The sequence below is a fragment of the Setaria italica genome, chromosome III (genome assembly GCF_000263155.2).
Source record: "Setaria italica strain Yugu1 chromosome III, Setaria_italica_v2.0, whole genome shotgun sequence".
Lineage (NCBI taxonomy): Eukaryota > Viridiplantae > Streptophyta > Magnoliopsida > Poales > Poaceae > Setaria > Setaria italica.
In genome coordinates, this window is record NC_028452.1 from 45,052,964 (window position 1) to 45,071,911 (window position 18,948).

An 18,948-nucleotide genomic window follows, 5' to 3' on the forward strand; every position below is an offset into this window, starting at 1 on the left:
GGCTAATTTCTAGAAATAATAAATAATTCATGGGAAATAATATATTGAATGGGAAAATACATATTCCTGACGGGTGGCATAAGCCAGCACAGAAATCTCCTATGCTGGCAGGTGGCTAACATTGCCCGCCAACACAGACCGCTCTGTGCTAGCAGGCGAGCACCCGTCAGCACAGACCCATTTGTGCTGGCTCAAGGCTGCTGGCGGGTGCTTTACCCGCCATCATAGATATTTTGTAGCCTAGTGAATGCATATCTTTTTCTCTCTTTTTTCTCATTAACGAACAGGCGGGGGATCTATTATAGCAGAGAATTAATTTACTGCCGAGAGATGAATTTCACGAGGTAAAACTCTGCATTCACAATGATAGATGATTATATCTCATCATGTATGTCCCAAGTACAACTTCTTCCAAGTAGAGGTAGCTTGCTTTGTACCACAAAGTCCCTTTTCAAAGATCCAAAGGGAAGCAGGAGAACGTCGTTTGATGGAAGAGGGCCCTTGTTTGCTTCTTTCAAGGAGGTGCTAGACAGTTGAAGTATGAAAATCTTGCCCCCAAGGATTTGTCCATCCCCACTTTGGTTGTTAGAAACAAAGCAAGATCTCATAATAGAGGTTTATGAGCATTATTGTACTCCTCAGTCCGCACATCATTAACACAAGGAACACAACCACCAAGTGAAGTACAGATGTAGTAGCCAAAGGTTTGGAATATATGAGTGCATGCATGTGAGGGCATTATTGTTGCTGTATACTTGCTAGGGCGCCCGGGATCCAGGATAAGTAGAGGACACATTTGTTATCATCTCATACAAATTCATGTGAAAGATACATCATTGCGCAATAGGTGTATTTTTCTTGAAAAAAAATATCAATAGGCGATCTCACTATACCCTTACTTAAATAACAAACCTTTTTGAAAAAAAAATATGAAGGCCTATCTAACTAACCCATGCCCGATTTGGTAGCTAACTTCTAAATTCTCCAACCTCTTTGCTTCATATTTTGTATGCCTTTTCGCTTTTAGCAAAAAGATATGCTCAAATTGAGAGCCTTCAAAGTCTAACCTAGCTCCTTTCGCTTTCTCTCGATGAATCGACGAGCTGGTGAATTAAAATTAAAAGCTAATGAGCCCCATCTATTTCTCGCATCCAATCGGTGACATGTCGTGACCTTTACAGAATCCATGATTCGTTGCATCTGTAGAAGAAGAAAGATTCCCTTTGCATGAGCATTGGCTCATTGATCTATATACTACTCCCTCCGTTCCAAATAGTAGGTCGTTTTAGTTTTTTAAGTTAGATATATGTATGTCTAGCTTAAAAAACCAAAACGACCTACAATTTGGAACGGAGGGAGTACTAATTAGTCACCACAAGTTTCTTTCAAAACCTAAAACTTTGATGGTAACCACGTACGTACATCATTTGTTCATTGAACTAAAAACCATTTATTAAACAAGATAAATATGTATTTCTTTTGGAAGCCAACACAAATTAAATAACTATGGTTCCCCTAGTGAGATCTGTCGCATGCTCGGTACTCATTCATTAGTTGGAAAGCTTATTACTGACATCCGGGGCTTTCTTTGGTCAATTTCGTAGTTATTTTCTTTCATAAAAAAGTTGGTTACATATTGGAGAATCTCCTTTATCTTTTCTTCCAATGAAAATAATACAGTTATTACTGCCAGACACCAAAAGAGATCATCAAAGATCTTCTGTATGCCTTGATCAATTGTGTTGTTGTTGCAAAAATATGGAGTCTAATGGAATCATGTTGTTCATCTAGGATATAGAATGTAAAAGGATAGACATATTATAAATATACGTATAAATTTATATATGAGGCTCTAATAAGAAAAATAAATAGATGGACCATGTCTACCGTACCTGCAAAAAAATCTCGCAGATTCACTTCGTCTACAAGAGAGAAATTATATGGAGGAAATGGGTTGAAGAAAGTTTTTTTAAAGAAAAAGGGGTTAAAGTACGAAAACTTCCACTCCAAGCTAAGGTAAAAATAAGAGCATGACTGATGAGAGGCCTAAAATAAAAATTGATTTCCAAGCACCAATTGACTATAGCACAATAAGTCTTTAATAAGCTTGTGCAATCACAGTCGAGCAAGCCTCGATTTGTCACATTTTCTTTTCAGTTACTCAACGAATTTCTTGCTATAGCTACCTAGCTTCTCCATTTCATCTACTGTAGTACCGTGGCAGCTTGTCGATGTCTGCTTGTGAGTTGTGGGACTCAAAAACAGTTGAAATGATCGATGGAGAGACAACACGAGTGCGTGTGCTATTCAAGTAGCTAGGAGTACTGTTCGAGCAACAGGTTTTGGCAATATGGTCGGCAACTCGGCATTAGACATGGAACGTATGTCCGCGTTGCGCGATTAATATATTTCCTCCATTCTGCCTGGATCGTTTCAAAAAAAATATTTTTCTCCAGGAATTTAGCGTTCAATGGCGTTGATTCTTTTTCTTACCATCTATAGCCGATCAGTTAGTCTAGGTGACACTTCCTATTATGAGACGCATTACGACTTATAGCACTGCGAAAGTGCTGCAATAACAAAAAAAAGAATTGGTGTTCACTTGTTACAATATTTGCTTGGCTCGGTAATGCTCATGCAAAATTTTTTACTACCTCTGTTTTTATTATTTGACGCCGGCAGATGGAAACGTAGGCCATTTAACACCGGAGCAGCTGTAGCAAACGACATATAAACAAAAGTGGAGGTAGTATATACTTCCAAAAAACCACTAGAATATGTGAAATCTTCATGCCTCAAACTTCTTTTCTTTTTTGGCGACAGACCTCAAACTTCAATTCAAGTTTAGAATTTAGATCGATTCCTCCTTGGCGCACGTTTATTTGCATATTTTTCGCATACCACCCTTTAGAAAGACGAAAATTTGCGTGTGCCTTCGTTGCCTCAGGCAGCCACAGAGACACAGATCAGTAGATCACAGAAACAACTTTCCTGTTTAGCCCCCCACACTTTCTCGTAATCCGGGGAACAGGGTCAAGACTCAAGAAGACAGGAGGCGCGGCCAGTGCGGCGGCGGCGTCGGCCATGGCGATGCCCCTCGTGCTCGTCGTGCTCCCGCTCGGCCTCCTCTTCCTCCTCTCCGGCCTCATCGTCAATGCTGTCCAGGTGACTTCACGCTCCCCGGGCCCAGCCATCTCTTCTTCAGTAATTATTTTTACTGGTGATTTCGGGGGTTAGTGCGGTGATCTGAATCAGTTCGGTCGCAAAGATTTGTTTTATAATTAGTGAATTTCTACGAGATTTGGCTCCTGCAAACTCTTTACGCTTATTTGCTGGGGTGAGTTCCGTTTGATTTTATCGAATCGTGTTTGTTTCTTCTATTTTTTATGTTGTTGCCTTGTTTTTCCCTCAAGTCTGATCTGCTGCAATGCGCTTTCAGTTCAGCTGTTTCATCCGGAAATATGTCCTTCGTTTGGCTAAATTTGGAGTTGTAATGATCTAGCTAAATGCTTTCCGATCCATTAATTGCATACTAGAATCACCATATGTTACAATACATTGCAGGCTGTCCTGTTTGTGTCTATAAGGCCCTTGTCGAAGAGCTTGTATCGGCGGATCAACAGATTCTTGGCCGAGCTGCTATGGCTTCAGTTAATCTGGCTTGTGGATTGGTGGGCTGGTGTTAAGGTAATCAGAAACATAAAGTTGAGCAATCCAAAGTCAGTTTCTTTTCTTCTGGATGGAGCTGCGATGCATCTCAATTGTCTGAAGGGGAAAAAACAGCAACTTGTTTCCTCGTGTGGGCTATATGGCCCCTCATGCTAGCTTATTGATAGCAAAAATAAGACGAATACATTGGTATATTGCCTACTAATTACTTGCATGAAGAATGGTAGTATGCCATCGAATGGTCCACTCGGGAATCTGGTATGACAATGGCACATTGAATAATTTGCAGTTCCTTTCGGATAAAAGGGAGTGTTGAGTGTTGGGGGTTTGGATGGGCTGTTTTCCATCAAGACAAGAATGGCCAACACTATACATGATTAAAGTCAACATTCTTTTTGAAAGTGGCCAAGTCTACAATTAAAGTGACTACTATCTGCTTATCCAGTTGGATTAAGTGAAATTTGGGTGCCACATGAGATTGCTCTGTCTTCTTCAGTTATATTGTTCTTCTTAAACTGTATTGAGATAGCATAGTGAGGGGGCGAGGGAGGAGGGAGGTATTTCCATCACAAACGTTATTTAGGCAACATGTAGATGTTTGACCAAAGGGTGGCATGCAATGGAGCTGTTGCTGCTAAGGGTACACAATTTTCCTCAGTATGGTCAGTTGCCCACTCACAGAAACAATTCAAATGCTTGTGTGATTTGCAATGCAAAGTGTCTCTTGTTCCCAACTTTTTTAAAAAGGAAATAAGGTCACACAGGAAAAGGTTGTATTCCCAGAGTAGTCAGGAAAAACTCCTATGTTCGGGCCTGAGACACAGTGCTTGATAGCAAAGCTTAATTTGTTTGGATCTTTCTGAAATAATTGGTTTCACATTCTTAGTTTGTTCGCTGATTTCAACAGTTTAATTCAAATTTTCCAGGTACAATTGCATGCAGATCAAGAAACTTATCAGCTAATGGGTAAGGAGTTAAGTTCCAATATTTTCACATGGGCATTGACGTTATAGCTTAGTTCACTAGTAAATTTTTTTTTAAAAGAAGATGGAATTTGATTATAGCCTTATCTGAAGAATTCTATAGGCAAAGAGCATGCCCTTATAATATCAAATCACCGGAGCGACATTGACTGGCTTACTGGATGGATTTTAGCACAGGTGATTATTTTTTTTTTCTCATTAACTATTTTGCTTAGAACTAGCTGTTTTACTGCTCATACATTGTGATGAGATGAGATTGAGCATGATTCGGTGGCCAGCGTTCAGGATGCCTTGGAAGCACACTAGCTATTATGAAGAAATCGTCAAAGTTCCTTCCCGTAAGTTAGCTCTTACATTTTTACAATGGTATGCTGTCTCATGTTTTTGTTCTGTATTACTACTAGTGCCGCTCATTCCAATGTATTTCTGAAAACCTGTTTCAAGTAATGTAATCAAGGGAAACAAACCGAATAAGATTTGGGATACATATAGACTTGTGCTACAATTATCATGCATAGTTCTTCATGATACATGGTATTTCCCTTTGACCATCAGTTTTGTGACCTGATGGTTATGCGAAGGAATGATTTTCCATAAAAACCTATGAGATCATCCCTGGTGTCAAAGTCTCAAGAGTCCCAAGCAACAAAGTAGTAGTGAACAAGTAGATGATCATCCATATTGCTAGGGTCCTTACCAGCAAAGTATTTTAAGAATAGATATCAAAATTGAAGTCATACTAAAAATATTCTTACTGAACTTACGAGCACCCCAAAACAGGCACAGGTGACAGGCCAATTCATTTCTGAGCTAGAGCTTGCTGGTGGCCTGATAGTTGATTTGTCAGACATACAAATTGGTTTTAACTATACAGGTTTAATCATGCTTGAATGATAGCAACCTAAACTATGCATAATCTCTACTTTTTCACACATATTATCTTAGCATAAGGGGCTGCATGTACTGTGTCTCTACTCGTACTCTGATAAACTATTGCAGGTTATTGGCTGGTCCATGTGGTTTGCAGAATACCTCTTTTTGGAGAGAAGTTGGGCAAAGGATGAAAAGACACTTAAAGTAATTTCAACCTTACCTAACAATTACAATTGACACCTTGCCGTTCACAGTAATTTAATGATCTTAATGCTCATGAATCCAGTGGGGTCTCAAAAGGTTGAAGGACTTCCCCAGATCATTCTGGCTTGCCCTTTTTGTTGAGGGTACACGGTTTACGCCAGCAAAACTTCTAGCAGCTCAAGAATATGCAGCCTCACAGGGTTTGCCAGCCCCTAGAAATGTTGATTCCACGGACAAAGGTATCCGTTTATGCTGTTTCCTGACTGAAATTTAATATGTTACCATGAATGTTTCCACTGTTATAGTGAAATGTTAAAGACTTCTCCCAAACATTGACGGATTACCTTCTCCCATTTGATACAACTTTATGTAAAACTGTTATATATTTGAGTTCCACTCTAACTTTAGTTGATTTGCTGTGCCTATCTTTTCTGCTAATTGCTTATTGAGGTCAGAACTTAGAAGGCAGACCTTCTTGCAAGGACAGTTGGTCAACGTAATATTTAGTAGTTTTTACTGTGATGTATTATACATTTTCTGCAAATTTCGGCCTCTCCCTTGTTTTTTTTTACTTTTCTTTCTGAAAGTCTTAATGTGCTGACAGCTCTTTTCTTTGTGTAAATATCAGGGATTTGTATCAGCAGTAAGTATTATGCGTGATTTTGTCCCAGCTATCTATGATACAACAGTGATAATCCCTAAAGATTCACCTGCACCAACAATGCTGTGTATTCTCAAGGGACAGTCATCAGTAGTAAGTGTTTCAACTTTCAACTCCTGTGGACCAGAATTGCTGAGATGCCATCAATTTTTATCTTGAAATTTCAATTGGCTACCATTCTGATGTCAATTATAGTTACAGATCCAATTTTTATTGTAGGTTCATGTCCGCATAAAACGTCATGCAATGAGTGATTTGCCTAAATCTGATGAAGATGTTTCAAAATGGTGTAAGGACATATTTGTGGCGAAGGTATTTGACTACTTTGTGAAATTATGAGCACACAAGGTATCACATTGGAAAGGCTCCACAAATTGGCTGATTTGTTAATTACTTTTTCCATGGCAGGATGCATTATTGGACAAGCATATAGCAACTGGTACTTTTGATGAGGAAATTAGACCGATTGGTCGTCCAATAAAATCTTTGCTGGTAAATACCTAACTAAGTGCTTAAGGCATCGTGTTATAGCATTGGCCATCAGTTGTTAAGAAATCAAAATAGTGAATCAACGATGCCTTTGTAGGACGGTAGCTCCACTAGCAGTCTAGCACCTTGAAATTTCAGACTAGCATCTTCTGACAGAAAAAGTGGCAAGATGGTCATCATGATAATGACCACACATCTTTGCTCAGTGTAACTAGCACCTCATTTCATGTCAAAATATTTTGCTATTCCTACCATAACAAGCTCAATTCTCTTAATGCATGAAGCATGCTTGATAAAAGATCACAGTGCACTAAGTAGTTGGGCACATTTGGTTCTTAGCTATTTTGCTACGAGAATATCTTTAATCCATAGCCTTTTCACACTTTTCGCTTGCAGCTGCTCACTTGTATTCCTGTTGTTGGAGCAGGTGGTTCTGTCTTGGTCATGCCTCCTCCTATATGGTGCCTGTAGATTCTTACAGTGGACTCAGCTCCTGTCGACATGGAAAGGTGTTATCCTCTTTGTTGCTGGATTGACTCTGGTGACCGGCATTATGCATATCTTTGTTTTGTTCTCCCAATCAGAACGCTCGAGCTCTGCCAGAGCAGCGAGGAATCGAGTGAAGAAAGATTGAGGGACTCCCAACTCGTTACTTGACCAATTATGTAGGCACAGGTGTGATGGAAAAAAAAAATTCTCAGTGCTTGTGCTCTATAGGAACTGAAATTTTGTGTGGCAAGAACTGTCATCTCCCAACCTCTTCTTGTACTTGTATGACACAATTGTAGATTTGTTTTTGGTACAGCAGAAACTAGTACATGAACTTATTGAACTTGTAGACTGAATCTGCCAAAAGTGACAAACAAAGAAAAAGGTGTTGTATTGTTTTATTTAGATTACAAAAGGCAACATTTTAAATTACATTTCCACTGTGTCTCAAGCTAAATTACCTGGTGGGTGTATGGGTGACAGCTTACAGGATTGGATGGTCAATTACAGCAGACAGATTGTTATTAGTGATGGTAAAAAATAAAAACAAGGCTGTGGGAAGATAAGTGGACAGGTGAGCAATCTCTTGCAAAGATTTGTCGCTGACAGGGAGGAATCTTTCAGTCACACATGGGCTTTCAAAGCAAAACCAAGAAATTGGTGGTGAGATCGGACGACATGGCACATGCTCTGGATGCAGCTATGCATGGGAGGAAGCTTCCAGCCAACGGCTCAGATGGTGTGGGAATCAAATCCAACAGTCAACGATCTCCGCGCATCTCATTTGTATATGCCACCCAGCGCGCCACCGGCAGCAGCTTTGCTTTGATTTTTTTTTAAAAGGAAAAAAGGAGGTCTCAGCGAGAGCTGCCATTCCAAGCTAGAGGGAGACGCGGCCATGGAGATCCCAGCGTTGCTCACTGTGCTTCCGATCGACCTTCTCTTCCTCCTCTCCGGCCTCGCCATCAACGCCGTCCAGGTGACCGACGACCAGCCTTTTTGCTTCTCTGCTTATCAATTGATCTCTTGCAAGTTGCAACACATGTCTAGAACACTTTTTGGTGATGCAGGCAGTCGTGTTCCTGTCGATTCGGCCATTGTCGATGAGCTTGCACCGGCGGATCAACGGGTTCTTGGCCGAGCTGCTGTGGCTTCAGCCAGTCTGGCTTCTGGATTGGTGGGCTGGTGTTAAGGTACTCCATATGCATAAGAATTACATTTTTAAATATTGATTCATGTTCCTTGGTTTCAACAACGCTGTTCAAATTCAGGTAAAACTGCATGCAGATCCAGAAACGCATCAGCTAATGGGTAAGGAGTTTAAGTTACAATACTGGAACTCAATGTGATTGCATTGCTCACAAATAACAATTTAAGGAAGGAGAAGTTTTGACTAGATCTTTATCTGAAGAATTGTATAGGCAAGGAACATGCCCTTGTCATATCAAATCATAGGGGTGACATTGATTGGCTTATTGGATGGATTTTAGCACAGGTAATTATTAAATTTTTTATGTTAAGAGCTAGTAGATTTTACCACTAAGATATTGTTGATGAGAGAGGTGCCCATGATTTGGTGGCCAGCGATCAGGATGCCTTGGAAGCGCATTACCTACCATGAAGAAATCCTCAAAGTTCCTTCCAGTAAGTAAATTTATACATTTTAACCATGGTCTGCCATCTTATATTAGCTGCACATTACTCAAAGGGGTTTTAAAAATCTTTTCATCGGACTATCAAGATCTCTGCTATCAACAATAGTGTTAGCAAATTACTGACTATCTTACTATGTTGCATAGTGTATATGACTGTATGAAGTAGTTTGTCTTATACAATTTTTCTGATAAACTATTTCAGGTTATTGGCTGGTCCATGTGGTTTTCAGAGTACATCTTTTTGGAGGGAAGCTGGGCGAAGGATCAAAATACAATTAATGTATTTACTGTCTTATCGAAATACTAAGATGTCTCTCTGTTCGTTGTAATTTAATGATATTTGTACTCTTAAAATGCAGTGGGGTCTCCAAAGGTTGAAGAACTTCCCGAGATTATTCTGGCTTGCCCTTTGTCTGAGGGTGCAAGGATTAATCCAGCAAAACTCCTAGCAGCTCAAGAATATGCAGCCTCACAGGGCTTGCCATCCCCTAGAAATGTATTGATTCCACGTACAAAGGTATTCATTTTACCCCTTCCTAATGACATATTTCACTTTAAAAAAAACACAAAGAAACAACTATTGTCTCAAAGAAGTTAGAGTAGGCAACTGAAATGTTGACTCTCCTAAGAAACCTGGTGTTGTGTGCAATGTAAAATACCTGTCCCAAACATACACTACTTGTTTTCTCTCATGTGGTAGTTGTTTTTTATTTTTTGTTGTAAAAGTTATAACTTTCCTGTAGATTTAATTCTCCTTTTACCTTTGGTTGACCGGCCTGGCCTATCTTTTCTGCTAACTGTACAGCTGCATGTGCAGTTATTCGTAATGGTATTTTGTACTTTTACACTGTGATGCATAATACATTTTCAGCCAAATTTTTATCTTCTTGTTTTGCTTTTGTTTTCTGAAAGGTACATTGATAGTCGATTTTAGTTTTGGCTGCACTGTTTTTCTTGTAGATTCATGTCCACGTAAAACGCCATGCAATGGGTCCTATGCCTAAATCTGATGAAGATGTTTCGAGATGGTGCAAAGACATCTTTGTGGTTAAGGTATGAACTAATTACTTTATGAAACTATAGTCATAGAAGGTATTAAAATTGGTATACTACAAATTGCATTGGCTGATTATCAATTGATCACTAGTTCTCTTCAATGGCAGGACGCGTTATTGGACAAGCATATGGCAACCGGTACTTTTGGCGATGAAATTAGACCCCTTGGTAAATCACTGATTAACACACTATATCGTGCGTTAGCATTATTATACAGCACCCGTTAAGAAATCAAAATAGCAAAGGATAGGTTTCCTAATTAATACTCCCTCCGTTCCAATTATAAGCGGTTTTGGCTTTTCCAGCCAAAACTGCGAATGGATGGAGTACCATGGTAGGCCCACTAGCACATTGAAATTTTCCGAATGGAGTTTTCTCCTAAAGGAAAAAAAAAACAAATGATCTCCAAACAATAGGATAGATTCTGCAGTAGCTTATGAGTAAGCAGAAGCGAAGAATGAACTGAGAAGCTGAAACTTCCTCCAAGTAGTAGTTCCCACAAGCTGGATTCTGCACTAGCAGAAACTATGACAGGTAGTTTTCAAAAGAAAAAAAAAACGAAACTATGACAGGTTGACCATTCTCTTGCCGCTCTACTGACACTGCTTCTTTCTTTGCTGCTGGAGCAGGTGGTTCTGTCTTGGCCATGCCTCCTCCTGCATGGCGCCTACAGATTCTTCGAGTGGACTCAGCTCTTGTCGACATGGAAAGGCGCTCTCCTCCCAACCGCTGTATTAGCGCTGGTGGCTGCCAATATGCATTTCTTCATCACTGTCTCCCAGTCAGCGCGCCCCAGCTCTACCACAGCAGCGAGCCAGCGAGGAATCAGGTGAAGGACACGAGCAGAAACCCGCTTCTAGCGTAGCAGGAACGGGGAATGCATTTGTTGCATTTTTCTTTCTAGGAGCCTGAACATGTATGCCCATCTATATTTCTGAAGTTCCGTTCAAAAAAAATTCGTTCAAATCTATATTTCTGAAGAAAAATCAGTCCGTCATCGTGTCCAAGGTTTAAAAACCGGAGGTCACCGAGAAACGTGTTTATTGGATTTCTCGGAAATTTTTCGGATTCGGACAAAATTTAGAAAGAAACCCCCTCAGTTTGTACACAAAATAACCTAGATTATTTCCAAACAACCTAACATGAAAAATAAGATATAACAATGCATAGAAATAGAATAAGGTTTAGGGTTATGGGAGCCGGGAGGCAGGGGTTTTTGGGCCGGGCTTTTTTGGTTTGGGCGTGAATTCAAAAGGGTCGAAAATATTGAGCGGTAAAAAAAACGGCCTCGACTGAGAAACACGTTTATCGGATTTCTCTTTTTTTTCGCGGAGAAATTTTTCCCTGGTCGTGTCTCCTTTTAGACTTTTCACTGAAGTAGTAGCCGTTGCTTTACTAGCCGGCCTTCTATTATTTTTCTTTTTGCTGTTACTGATGGTGTTTTTCACTTTTTCTTAAAGAAACATTGTTGCTTAGCTCAACACAAACTTTTTGTCAAATGTAGTAATGATTGGTCTGTCCTTGGAGCTACTGACCCGGTCCATAGCAGACTGACAGTGAGGGCCCGGTTTTTAGTGATGTTTGGCTGAGCCTCGTCAGCAAACATTGTACCTCCGACCGATGTCGTGTATCATTTGTGACATAATAATGGTCTGGTTTACTTCCGGAGTTGCAAAATTGTCATTTTACCATAAATGCGACACTGTAGCGTTTCGTTTGTATTGTGAATTATTGTCCAAATATTGACTAATTAGGCTCAAATTTGTCTCGCAAAGTACAATAAAACTGTGCAATTAGTTTTTGATTTCATCTATATTTAGTACTCCATGCATGTACCGCAAGTTTAATGTGATGGGGAATCTTCTTTTTGTATAGTGTCAAAGTTGGGAGTTTGGAGGGAGGTAAAAAGGGCATTGGCATGTTTGTCTCGGTTCATCCGATTACTGTTGATGATTCTTCTTGCCTGCGTATGTGCTGACGACCTGAAGCACCCAAGACTCAACCGCCCACCGCGACCGTCCCCGCCACCGCCAGGATTGATAATCTTGATCCATCCATTTCAGAGCTCGCCTCGCCACTGCACCGGGCCAGCCGGCAGCCATGTCCACGGCGGAGGAAGCCGCCGGTGCCTTCGACCGACTGAGCGAGCTCAAGGCGTTCGACGACACCAAGGCCGGCGTCAAGGGCCTCGTCGACGCCGGCATCACCGCCGTCCCCGCCATCTTCCGCCACCACCACCAGGGCCCCCTCGTATCCTCTGTCAGCAGCAGCGGCAGCGGCGGCGGCGGCGCCATCAGCATCCCGGTCATCGACCTCTCGGCGTCTTCGTCATCGGACGCCCGCGCCCGCGCGGAGGTGGTGGCCCAGGTTAAGGCCGCGGCGGAGACGGCCGGGCTCTTCCACCTTGTCAACCACGGCGTCCCCGGCGAGCTCTTGTCTGATATGCTCGCCTCCGTGCGGCGGTTCCACGAGGCGCCACCGGAGGCGAAACGGCCGTACTACACCCGCGACCCCGGGCGCCGCCTCCGCTTCAACTCCAACTTCGACCTCTTCAGCTCGCCGGCGGCCAACTGGCGCGACACCCTCTTCTGCGCCGCGGCGCCGGATCCCCCACCCCCGGAGGAGCTCCCGCCCGCCGTCCGCCACGTGATGCCCGAGTACGCCGCCGCCGCGCGCGGGGTGGCGGCGCGGGTGTTGGCGCTCCTGTCGGAGGCGCTGGGGCTCGCCGCCGGCCGCCTCGCCGGGATGGGGTGCGCGGAGGGGCTCAGCCTGGTGTGCAACTACTACCCGCCGTGCCCGGAGCCGGAGCTCACCCTGGGGTGCGGCGCGCACTCGGACCCCAGCTTCCTCACCGTGCTGCTGCGGGACGCGCACGATGAGGGGGGCCTGCAGGCGCGCCTCGGCTGCGGCGGCGGAAGGTGGGTGGACGTGCCCCCCGTCGCCCCCTGCGCCCTCCTGGTGATCGTCGGTGACCTCCTCCAGCTCGTCAGCAACGGGCGGTTCAGGAGCGCGGAGCACCGGGTGGTGGCCAGACGGAGCACGGACAAGGCGAGGGTGTCGGTGGCATGCTTCTTCAACGCCGACGTCGCCAGGTCCACGAGGCTCTACGGGCCCATCGCCGAGCTCACGTCAGGCGGAAACGGCGACGACGGCGACGGCGCGCTGTACAGGAGCGTGACGGTGCCGGAGTTCCTGGCGCACTACGACAAGAAAGGCCTCGACGGCCGCCCGGCGCTCGACCACTTCCGGCTGCGATAGTGCAGCACGGCTACTAATGGTCCACCACTCCACCGTGTGCAGAAGCTTCAAGAGGCTTCAATGGTTGAAGCTTAATTTGACTCTTTTTCGCATGCACCGTAGATATATGTCTTTATATCTTCATAGTTTCCGCAAAAAGTCGTACCGATTGACTGAGATAAATCACTGTCAATCAAAATATTATATATCGATTGAAAGAGAAAAGACATCGGCTTTTTTAAGTGACATATAAAAAAAATGTCTGATCATTTAGCAGAATATATAAGAGCTATTTCACTTTCAACCATTTCATGCTTAACGTATCCCCAACAAAGATTTAGGGTTTAGCTCGAATAATGCTACGTACAAAAGACATGTTAAAATTGTTGGTTCTCCTTAATTCCCATTGTATTTCGGTACCAACGTGATGACCCAATGTTTTTTCAAACTAAAAAGAAGTAGCGTGCCTTTACTGAATTCGTCAAACAAATTCATGGGTTGCCCTTCTTATAACCTCCCAAAATAACATGATAAAATTTAGCAGGGGTGCCATGTAGGCTTGGGGCTTTATCGTGTTCCATTTGGCACACAGCAACCTCTTTTTCAGTAAACTAGTTGCCAACCCATGCAGCTGTAAGCGCTCTAGTCTTGTGGTAGAGATGAAAGATGGCCTGAAATGGCATGGTACTTCGATGGTGGTGGTAAAAGTATACACGGCTTCACCTGGTGCATGTCAACACTAGATAATTACGGGACATGCTAGCGTTGATACTTGGTAGTTGGTACAACTCGAAAGGTTCAGCGGCACAACCACAACCGATGAACACACAAAGGCTGCTCCCCTTATTCGCAAAATTGTCACAGAACAGGGTAGAATCATCAACACTAGCAATGCACTACCTTAGAAACACACATTCGCGGAAAAATAAACTGAAAAAGAGAAGGCTCAGATTGACGCATTTACAACGAACGACGCGATCCTGATCCCCGAGTAGGCGTCATTCCATAAGGCAAACTCAGTTTTCCCGGAACTTCGACAACAAAAAGTGTTGGAACTTGGAAAATCCATCCATCGCATCCTGGGGAAGAGGTAGCGTGAAGGGAGGAAGAACGGTCTGTCCACCCTTCAGATCCTTCGTGCCGGTGAGCGGTGGGAGCGCCAGCGCAGGCTGCTGCTTGTTTAGCTTCTCTATGATGTATGAGAAAGTTCCGAAGGTCAGGCAGCTCTGGATCAGAGTTTGTGGTGCACCTGGACCCCAAAAAGAGATATAATGAGATTCATTTGCCACAACATTAACAAAACAGGGCTATCATACCAAGACAATGAAAACAAGCGAGCATAACAAATTAACTCGGTAGAATGCAAATAGTTCACATATGCCATGGACAGCTACATAAGACGAGAGTAATTAGCAGCTAAACATTGGTACTCTATAGTGAGTAATTAGCAGCTAAACATTGGTACTCTATAGTGCATGGGGATAAATCGCAGTTGACTGTGGGGTCATTTGAAGGCTTCAAAATGCACAACTGTTAACTATGATAAGCATCAAAATTGCAACTCCTGATAGATACTAAGGGCATCACATAAGGCTGCATGTTTCCTCAAAACCATCAATATACAGAAACTACCATGCCATGAACTATCACAAGTTTACAAACCAGCTACACTGTGTTGCATAGCATGGGAAGGTTTCTACTATGGCACCAAAAATCAATTAGATCTGGTTGCAGGCAAAGGCACAGCCCATGAACCACACAAACTAGAAGCATCATTAAAAAAAATATATATTAAACATTATGTTTTCACTTTTCATCAAAGACAAAGTCAGAGTTGCAAAGAGCAAGTACATTACAAAATACTGCAGAGAGCAGTGCCTCCTAGATAACTCAGCATAAACAATATCATAAAATCCTAGTCCTTGCCAGGATATCCAGGAAAAGCTTGTAACCATTAACCATTAATTGCCACAATTGTATATTAAAGCAGTTCAAAGCTTAATAATTGCACTAATTCCTGTAATTTTACCTGGAAAGCTCAGAGCAAGGCCAGTGCAACAGCCTGCAACTCCTGCATTGATACCTGGAAATAAAACAAAATTAATAAGTTCATGATCATCCTTTAGCATTTATTAATCCGAAGCAATAGAAAAGGAAAAAAGGCAGAACATAGACAAAAACGAACCATCATCTTTTCCACGTAGTTTTCTCAAAGAGCAGGCTACCAAACTTTGAACACCAGCAAGAACAGCAAATATCTGAGCAAGAAGACAAAAATTTCAACATGAGATGCTGGTAAACAATAGGCTAACAATGGTACCCACGTGACAATGCATAATTGCATATCCTTATACCTTAGCAGATGATGCAGCATCAGGAAATGATCCTTTAAAACCCTTCATCATAACCAAACCTTTACCTGAAGAGTTACCGGAAACAGCAAAGTGGAGCTATCAGATTTTCCATGTAGACTTAGCAGCAAAAGATCAAAAAAGAAAACAACAAAAACACAATCTGGTGCTAGACAGCCCAGCAAGCACTTTTTAGAACACTGGGTCAGTTGAAATATAAGGTCTAGTCTGGCATTCCTGTGCTGACTAATCCAGTAAGTCATAAAGGTAATCTCTACCTATTCTATATTTTTTAATGTCTCTATGAAAGAGCATAAAATATGTTGATATATCTAACAGCAGTAAAACAGATTTTTTCCTGCATAGCACCCACAGGACCTAACAGCTAAAGGCAGAGAATATATGGTTTAGACAGAGGAATACTGATCCACTACCAGTACTAAAACAAATAAAAGCAAAACCATTTTGTGGACGGAGATTTATGGTGAAAGTTTCATGCAATGTGGTGATGACCATAACATCAGTTAAAGGATTTAGATCTTTATATCTCAATCTCGTGTTTTTTTTCATTTTCAAATCAAGGTAGCACTTATTTGGCAGAGTCACTCTCTGCCTGGCAGTCCCAAGAATAATCTTTTCCTTTCACATGTGATGATTCAGATCAGGCCTCCACGGCTCAGGTTGAACCATATATGCATTTGACAGGCTAGCAGGTTACAGCCTTACAGGGAACTGTTCCACGGACTAAAGACTAGCTCCAATTACATAGTGACTGAACAAGTAACCATGGTAATTTATGGATTATTCAAGTTAATTTATAGCTTCAGTAATGCCAGTAACTTATGAATTATTCAAGTTAATTATTGCTTTAGTAATGTCAGTAGTATTTGATACAAGCATCGTCTGTGGTTTCCTATTCTGGACTTCCACTACAAAACAGCTATCTTTGGATTTCTACTTGTAAGTGGTGACTCAAGCAATACAAGCTCAAGGATGTCCAAACTGGTTTGGACAAGAGAATACTAGTCAGGGTTTTGTTAGGTTAACTGTGTGTGGTGATGCAGGATGAACTAAGAACACAAGATGTCGTATGGCTGGCATGATGGATGCTGTAAAAAGGAGACATGATTGAAATCTAATCTGCATTAATCTACTTATGAAACCTTAAATTCACTTTTAGGGCTCATCTTTATCTAATCGATCGCTATTGCAGATTCTCAATTGCATAGAACTGTAAGAAGGCCCATCTTCACATACCCAACTAATCCTCATACATGCAAGGCAGGTATAATAACAGAGCAGCAGATGTGAAACGCCTCAAACACACCTCCAGACCTTCTTCCGTTCAAAAAGAGATCCGGTATAAGACAAATATGCCAGAAGCATCCACCATACCAACTAACAATTTAACTATGCACATACATCAAAGTTGAAAACAGAGAATACAGATAGGGTGCGATTTGGGATTCTGTAAACTCTTTCAGATAACACAAATAACCATGCAATTGAACCCTTTTTTCAGGCTCAGAGTCTCAGCCCACAACAGCAGATTGATAGTCAAGTAATATCTGTCTGTGTGAAGCAAGGTAATCATCTACAGTTTGCTTTTACATTTCCTCTTAGTCTTTGTTTCATGAATACAACCAACACTAAACCTCTGCACAGTTAAATGGTCAGGACTCAGGACCTAAATGAAGTGAATAAAGCAGAGGAGAATTTTTCACCCAGCATTTCCATGTAGATCTACACATTTATTGAAACCAAGTAGTTCCATTCTCATTGTTATCACGAGTTCATGACGAGTTCAAAAGGTGCATGTAACTTAAATAGAGTCAAATCGTCTCTACAATCTCTAGAAACTCATACTGACATAACACTAAACTAACAAGAGAAAATTCCAAAAGGCGAAACTATACAATGTGAATAATTCCTCGGAGAAGGATACACAAGAGCACAACCAAATGAAACGAGTGTAAATCACACTAATACCCGCCTATCCGCAGGTGAACAATGCCCATCGCTAAACAACACTAACCACACACCAATTGGTCGGCTAGAATCGGGGAAAGAAAACATAATCCGCGCGGGGTCCAAACCCCATCGTCGCAAGTCCGTAGGTGAGGCCTCGAAATGGCGCGACGACCACACGTCGCCTCGCCGCCGCTGAGCCCTAAACCCTAACCCGAGGTTCATCCCGTTCGAACAGGGAGAGGCAGGTGAGGAGGAGCGGGGACGACGGGAGGCGTGGGCTTACCGTATCCGACGACGGCGCCGACGAGGGACCCCGCGGCGGACTCCCAGGCGAAGCGGAGGAGGCAGACCCCGGGGGCCGCGGTGGCCGCGGCGAGCGGGCTCGGGTTCCGCGACACCGCGAGGCGCGTCAGGATCGGGTTGTTGGTGGCGCCGGGCCGGCGCGCCCCCATTCGCCGCGGATGGGACTCGTCGGCGGAGTCGGAGTCGCTGGTGCCGCCGTCGGAGAAGGGGTCGTCGTCCTCCGGCCTCGGGTCGCCGCCGCCGCTCGCCATGGCCGCCGCAGTGCCGTGCTGGTGTTCGTGTTCGCGCGCGTGTACGCCTAGCGTGCGGCTCGTCACGGGGGCCGGGGGGGTGCACCGTGCACCGCAACTGAACCGCGCAGCCTGCGGTGGGTCCACACTCGAGTAGGATTGTCTGTGGCCGCCGAATCCACAGTGGGGAACTGGTTATGGCCTTATGGGGTTGTTTTGCATTTGTGAATTGTGACTTTCTTGTGTTCTATCTACTCCGGTGATCAGTTCCTTGTTGGTCAAAGACCAGAATATACCATGTATTTTATATCTAAAAAGATTATTTAAAAGGGTTTCTTCTTCTTAAATTCGTTTACTACTTAGTTCATTGAAATTACAACGTACATTTTGTTTCATTAGCATAAGTCTTGACCAAGAATTACTCTATCAATACATAATTTTTGTTTTACAAAGTTGATGTCATTAAATTCATAGTCAATACTAAAAATATTAATAGAATAATTGCTTGTCAAAGCTCTATCCAAATTAATTGAAAATGCAAGGTTTCATTAGTAAGTTAGTTGTTAGTTTGGTAAATTCTCTTTCACCGTTCTTTTCTTTTCGTAGGAATTAACTACACCTGACATTTTTTGTTCCGTGTCGGGCTCCGAAAAGCAATGTTATAATTCGTCTTTTCGTAGGAATTAACTACACCTGACATTTTTTATTCCGTGTCGGGCTCCGAAAAGCAATGTTATAATTCGTGATCATGACCGTTCCATGGGCATTGCCAAGTCG

The 18,948-nt window shown here is 42.7% G+C and overlaps 2 protein-coding genes and 2 pseudogenes across 2 annotated transcripts; 3 read left to right on the top strand and 1 right to left on the bottom strand.

Annotated features, from left to right (window-relative positions):
- The first annotated feature begins 2,992 nt into the window (after positions 1-2,992).
- On the top strand, positions 2,993-7,783 carry LOC101785628 (annotated as a pseudogene).
- A 149-nt stretch (positions 7,784-7,932) lies between these two features.
- On the top strand, positions 7,933-11,071 carry LOC101752978 (annotated as a pseudogene).
- An 859-nt stretch (positions 11,072-11,930) lies between these two features.
- Positions 11,931-13,558, top strand: LOC101786029 (DIBOA-glucoside dioxygenase BX6). Its single transcript, XM_004962830.4, has one exon. The coding sequence runs from the start codon at positions 12,180-12,182 to the stop codon at positions 13,335-13,337; it is 1,158 nt and encodes a 385-aa protein (XP_004962887.1). The 5' UTR covers positions 11,931-12,179; the 3' UTR covers positions 13,338-13,558.
- A 485-nt stretch (positions 13,559-14,043) lies between these two features.
- Positions 14,044-18,232, bottom strand: LOC101786431 (mitochondrial import inner membrane translocase subunit TIM22-2). The gene is made up of 5 exons (XM_004962831.3): positions 17,922-18,232; positions 15,671-15,735; positions 15,502-15,574; positions 15,346-15,399; positions 14,044-14,565 (listed from the first exon to the last, which is right to left on the bottom strand). Exons 1-5 carry the CDS (start codon positions 18,190-18,192, stop codon positions 14,333-14,335), a joined length of 696 nt encoding a protein of 231 aa, XP_004962888.1. The 5' UTR covers positions 18,193-18,232; the 3' UTR covers positions 14,044-14,332.
- Positions 18,233-18,948: the final 716 nt, after the last annotated feature.

Coding starts and splice junctions, on each gene's coding strand:
- LOC101786029 (XM_004962830.4), top strand. CDS start 12,180: ATGTCCACGGCGGAGGAAGCCGCCGGTGCCTTCGACCGACTGAGCGAG.
- LOC101786431 (XM_004962831.3), bottom strand. CDS start 18,192: ATGGCGAGCGGCGGCGGCGACCCGAGGCCGGAGGACGACGACCCCTTC. Junction 15,736..17,921: donor CGGCGCCGTCGTCGGATACG/GTAAGCCCACGC, acceptor GTAACTCTTCAG/GTAAAGGTTTGGTTATGATG. Junction 15,575..15,670: donor ATGCTGCATCATCTGCTAAG/GTATAAGGATAT, acceptor CTTCTTGCTCAG/ATATTTGCTGTTCTTGCTGG.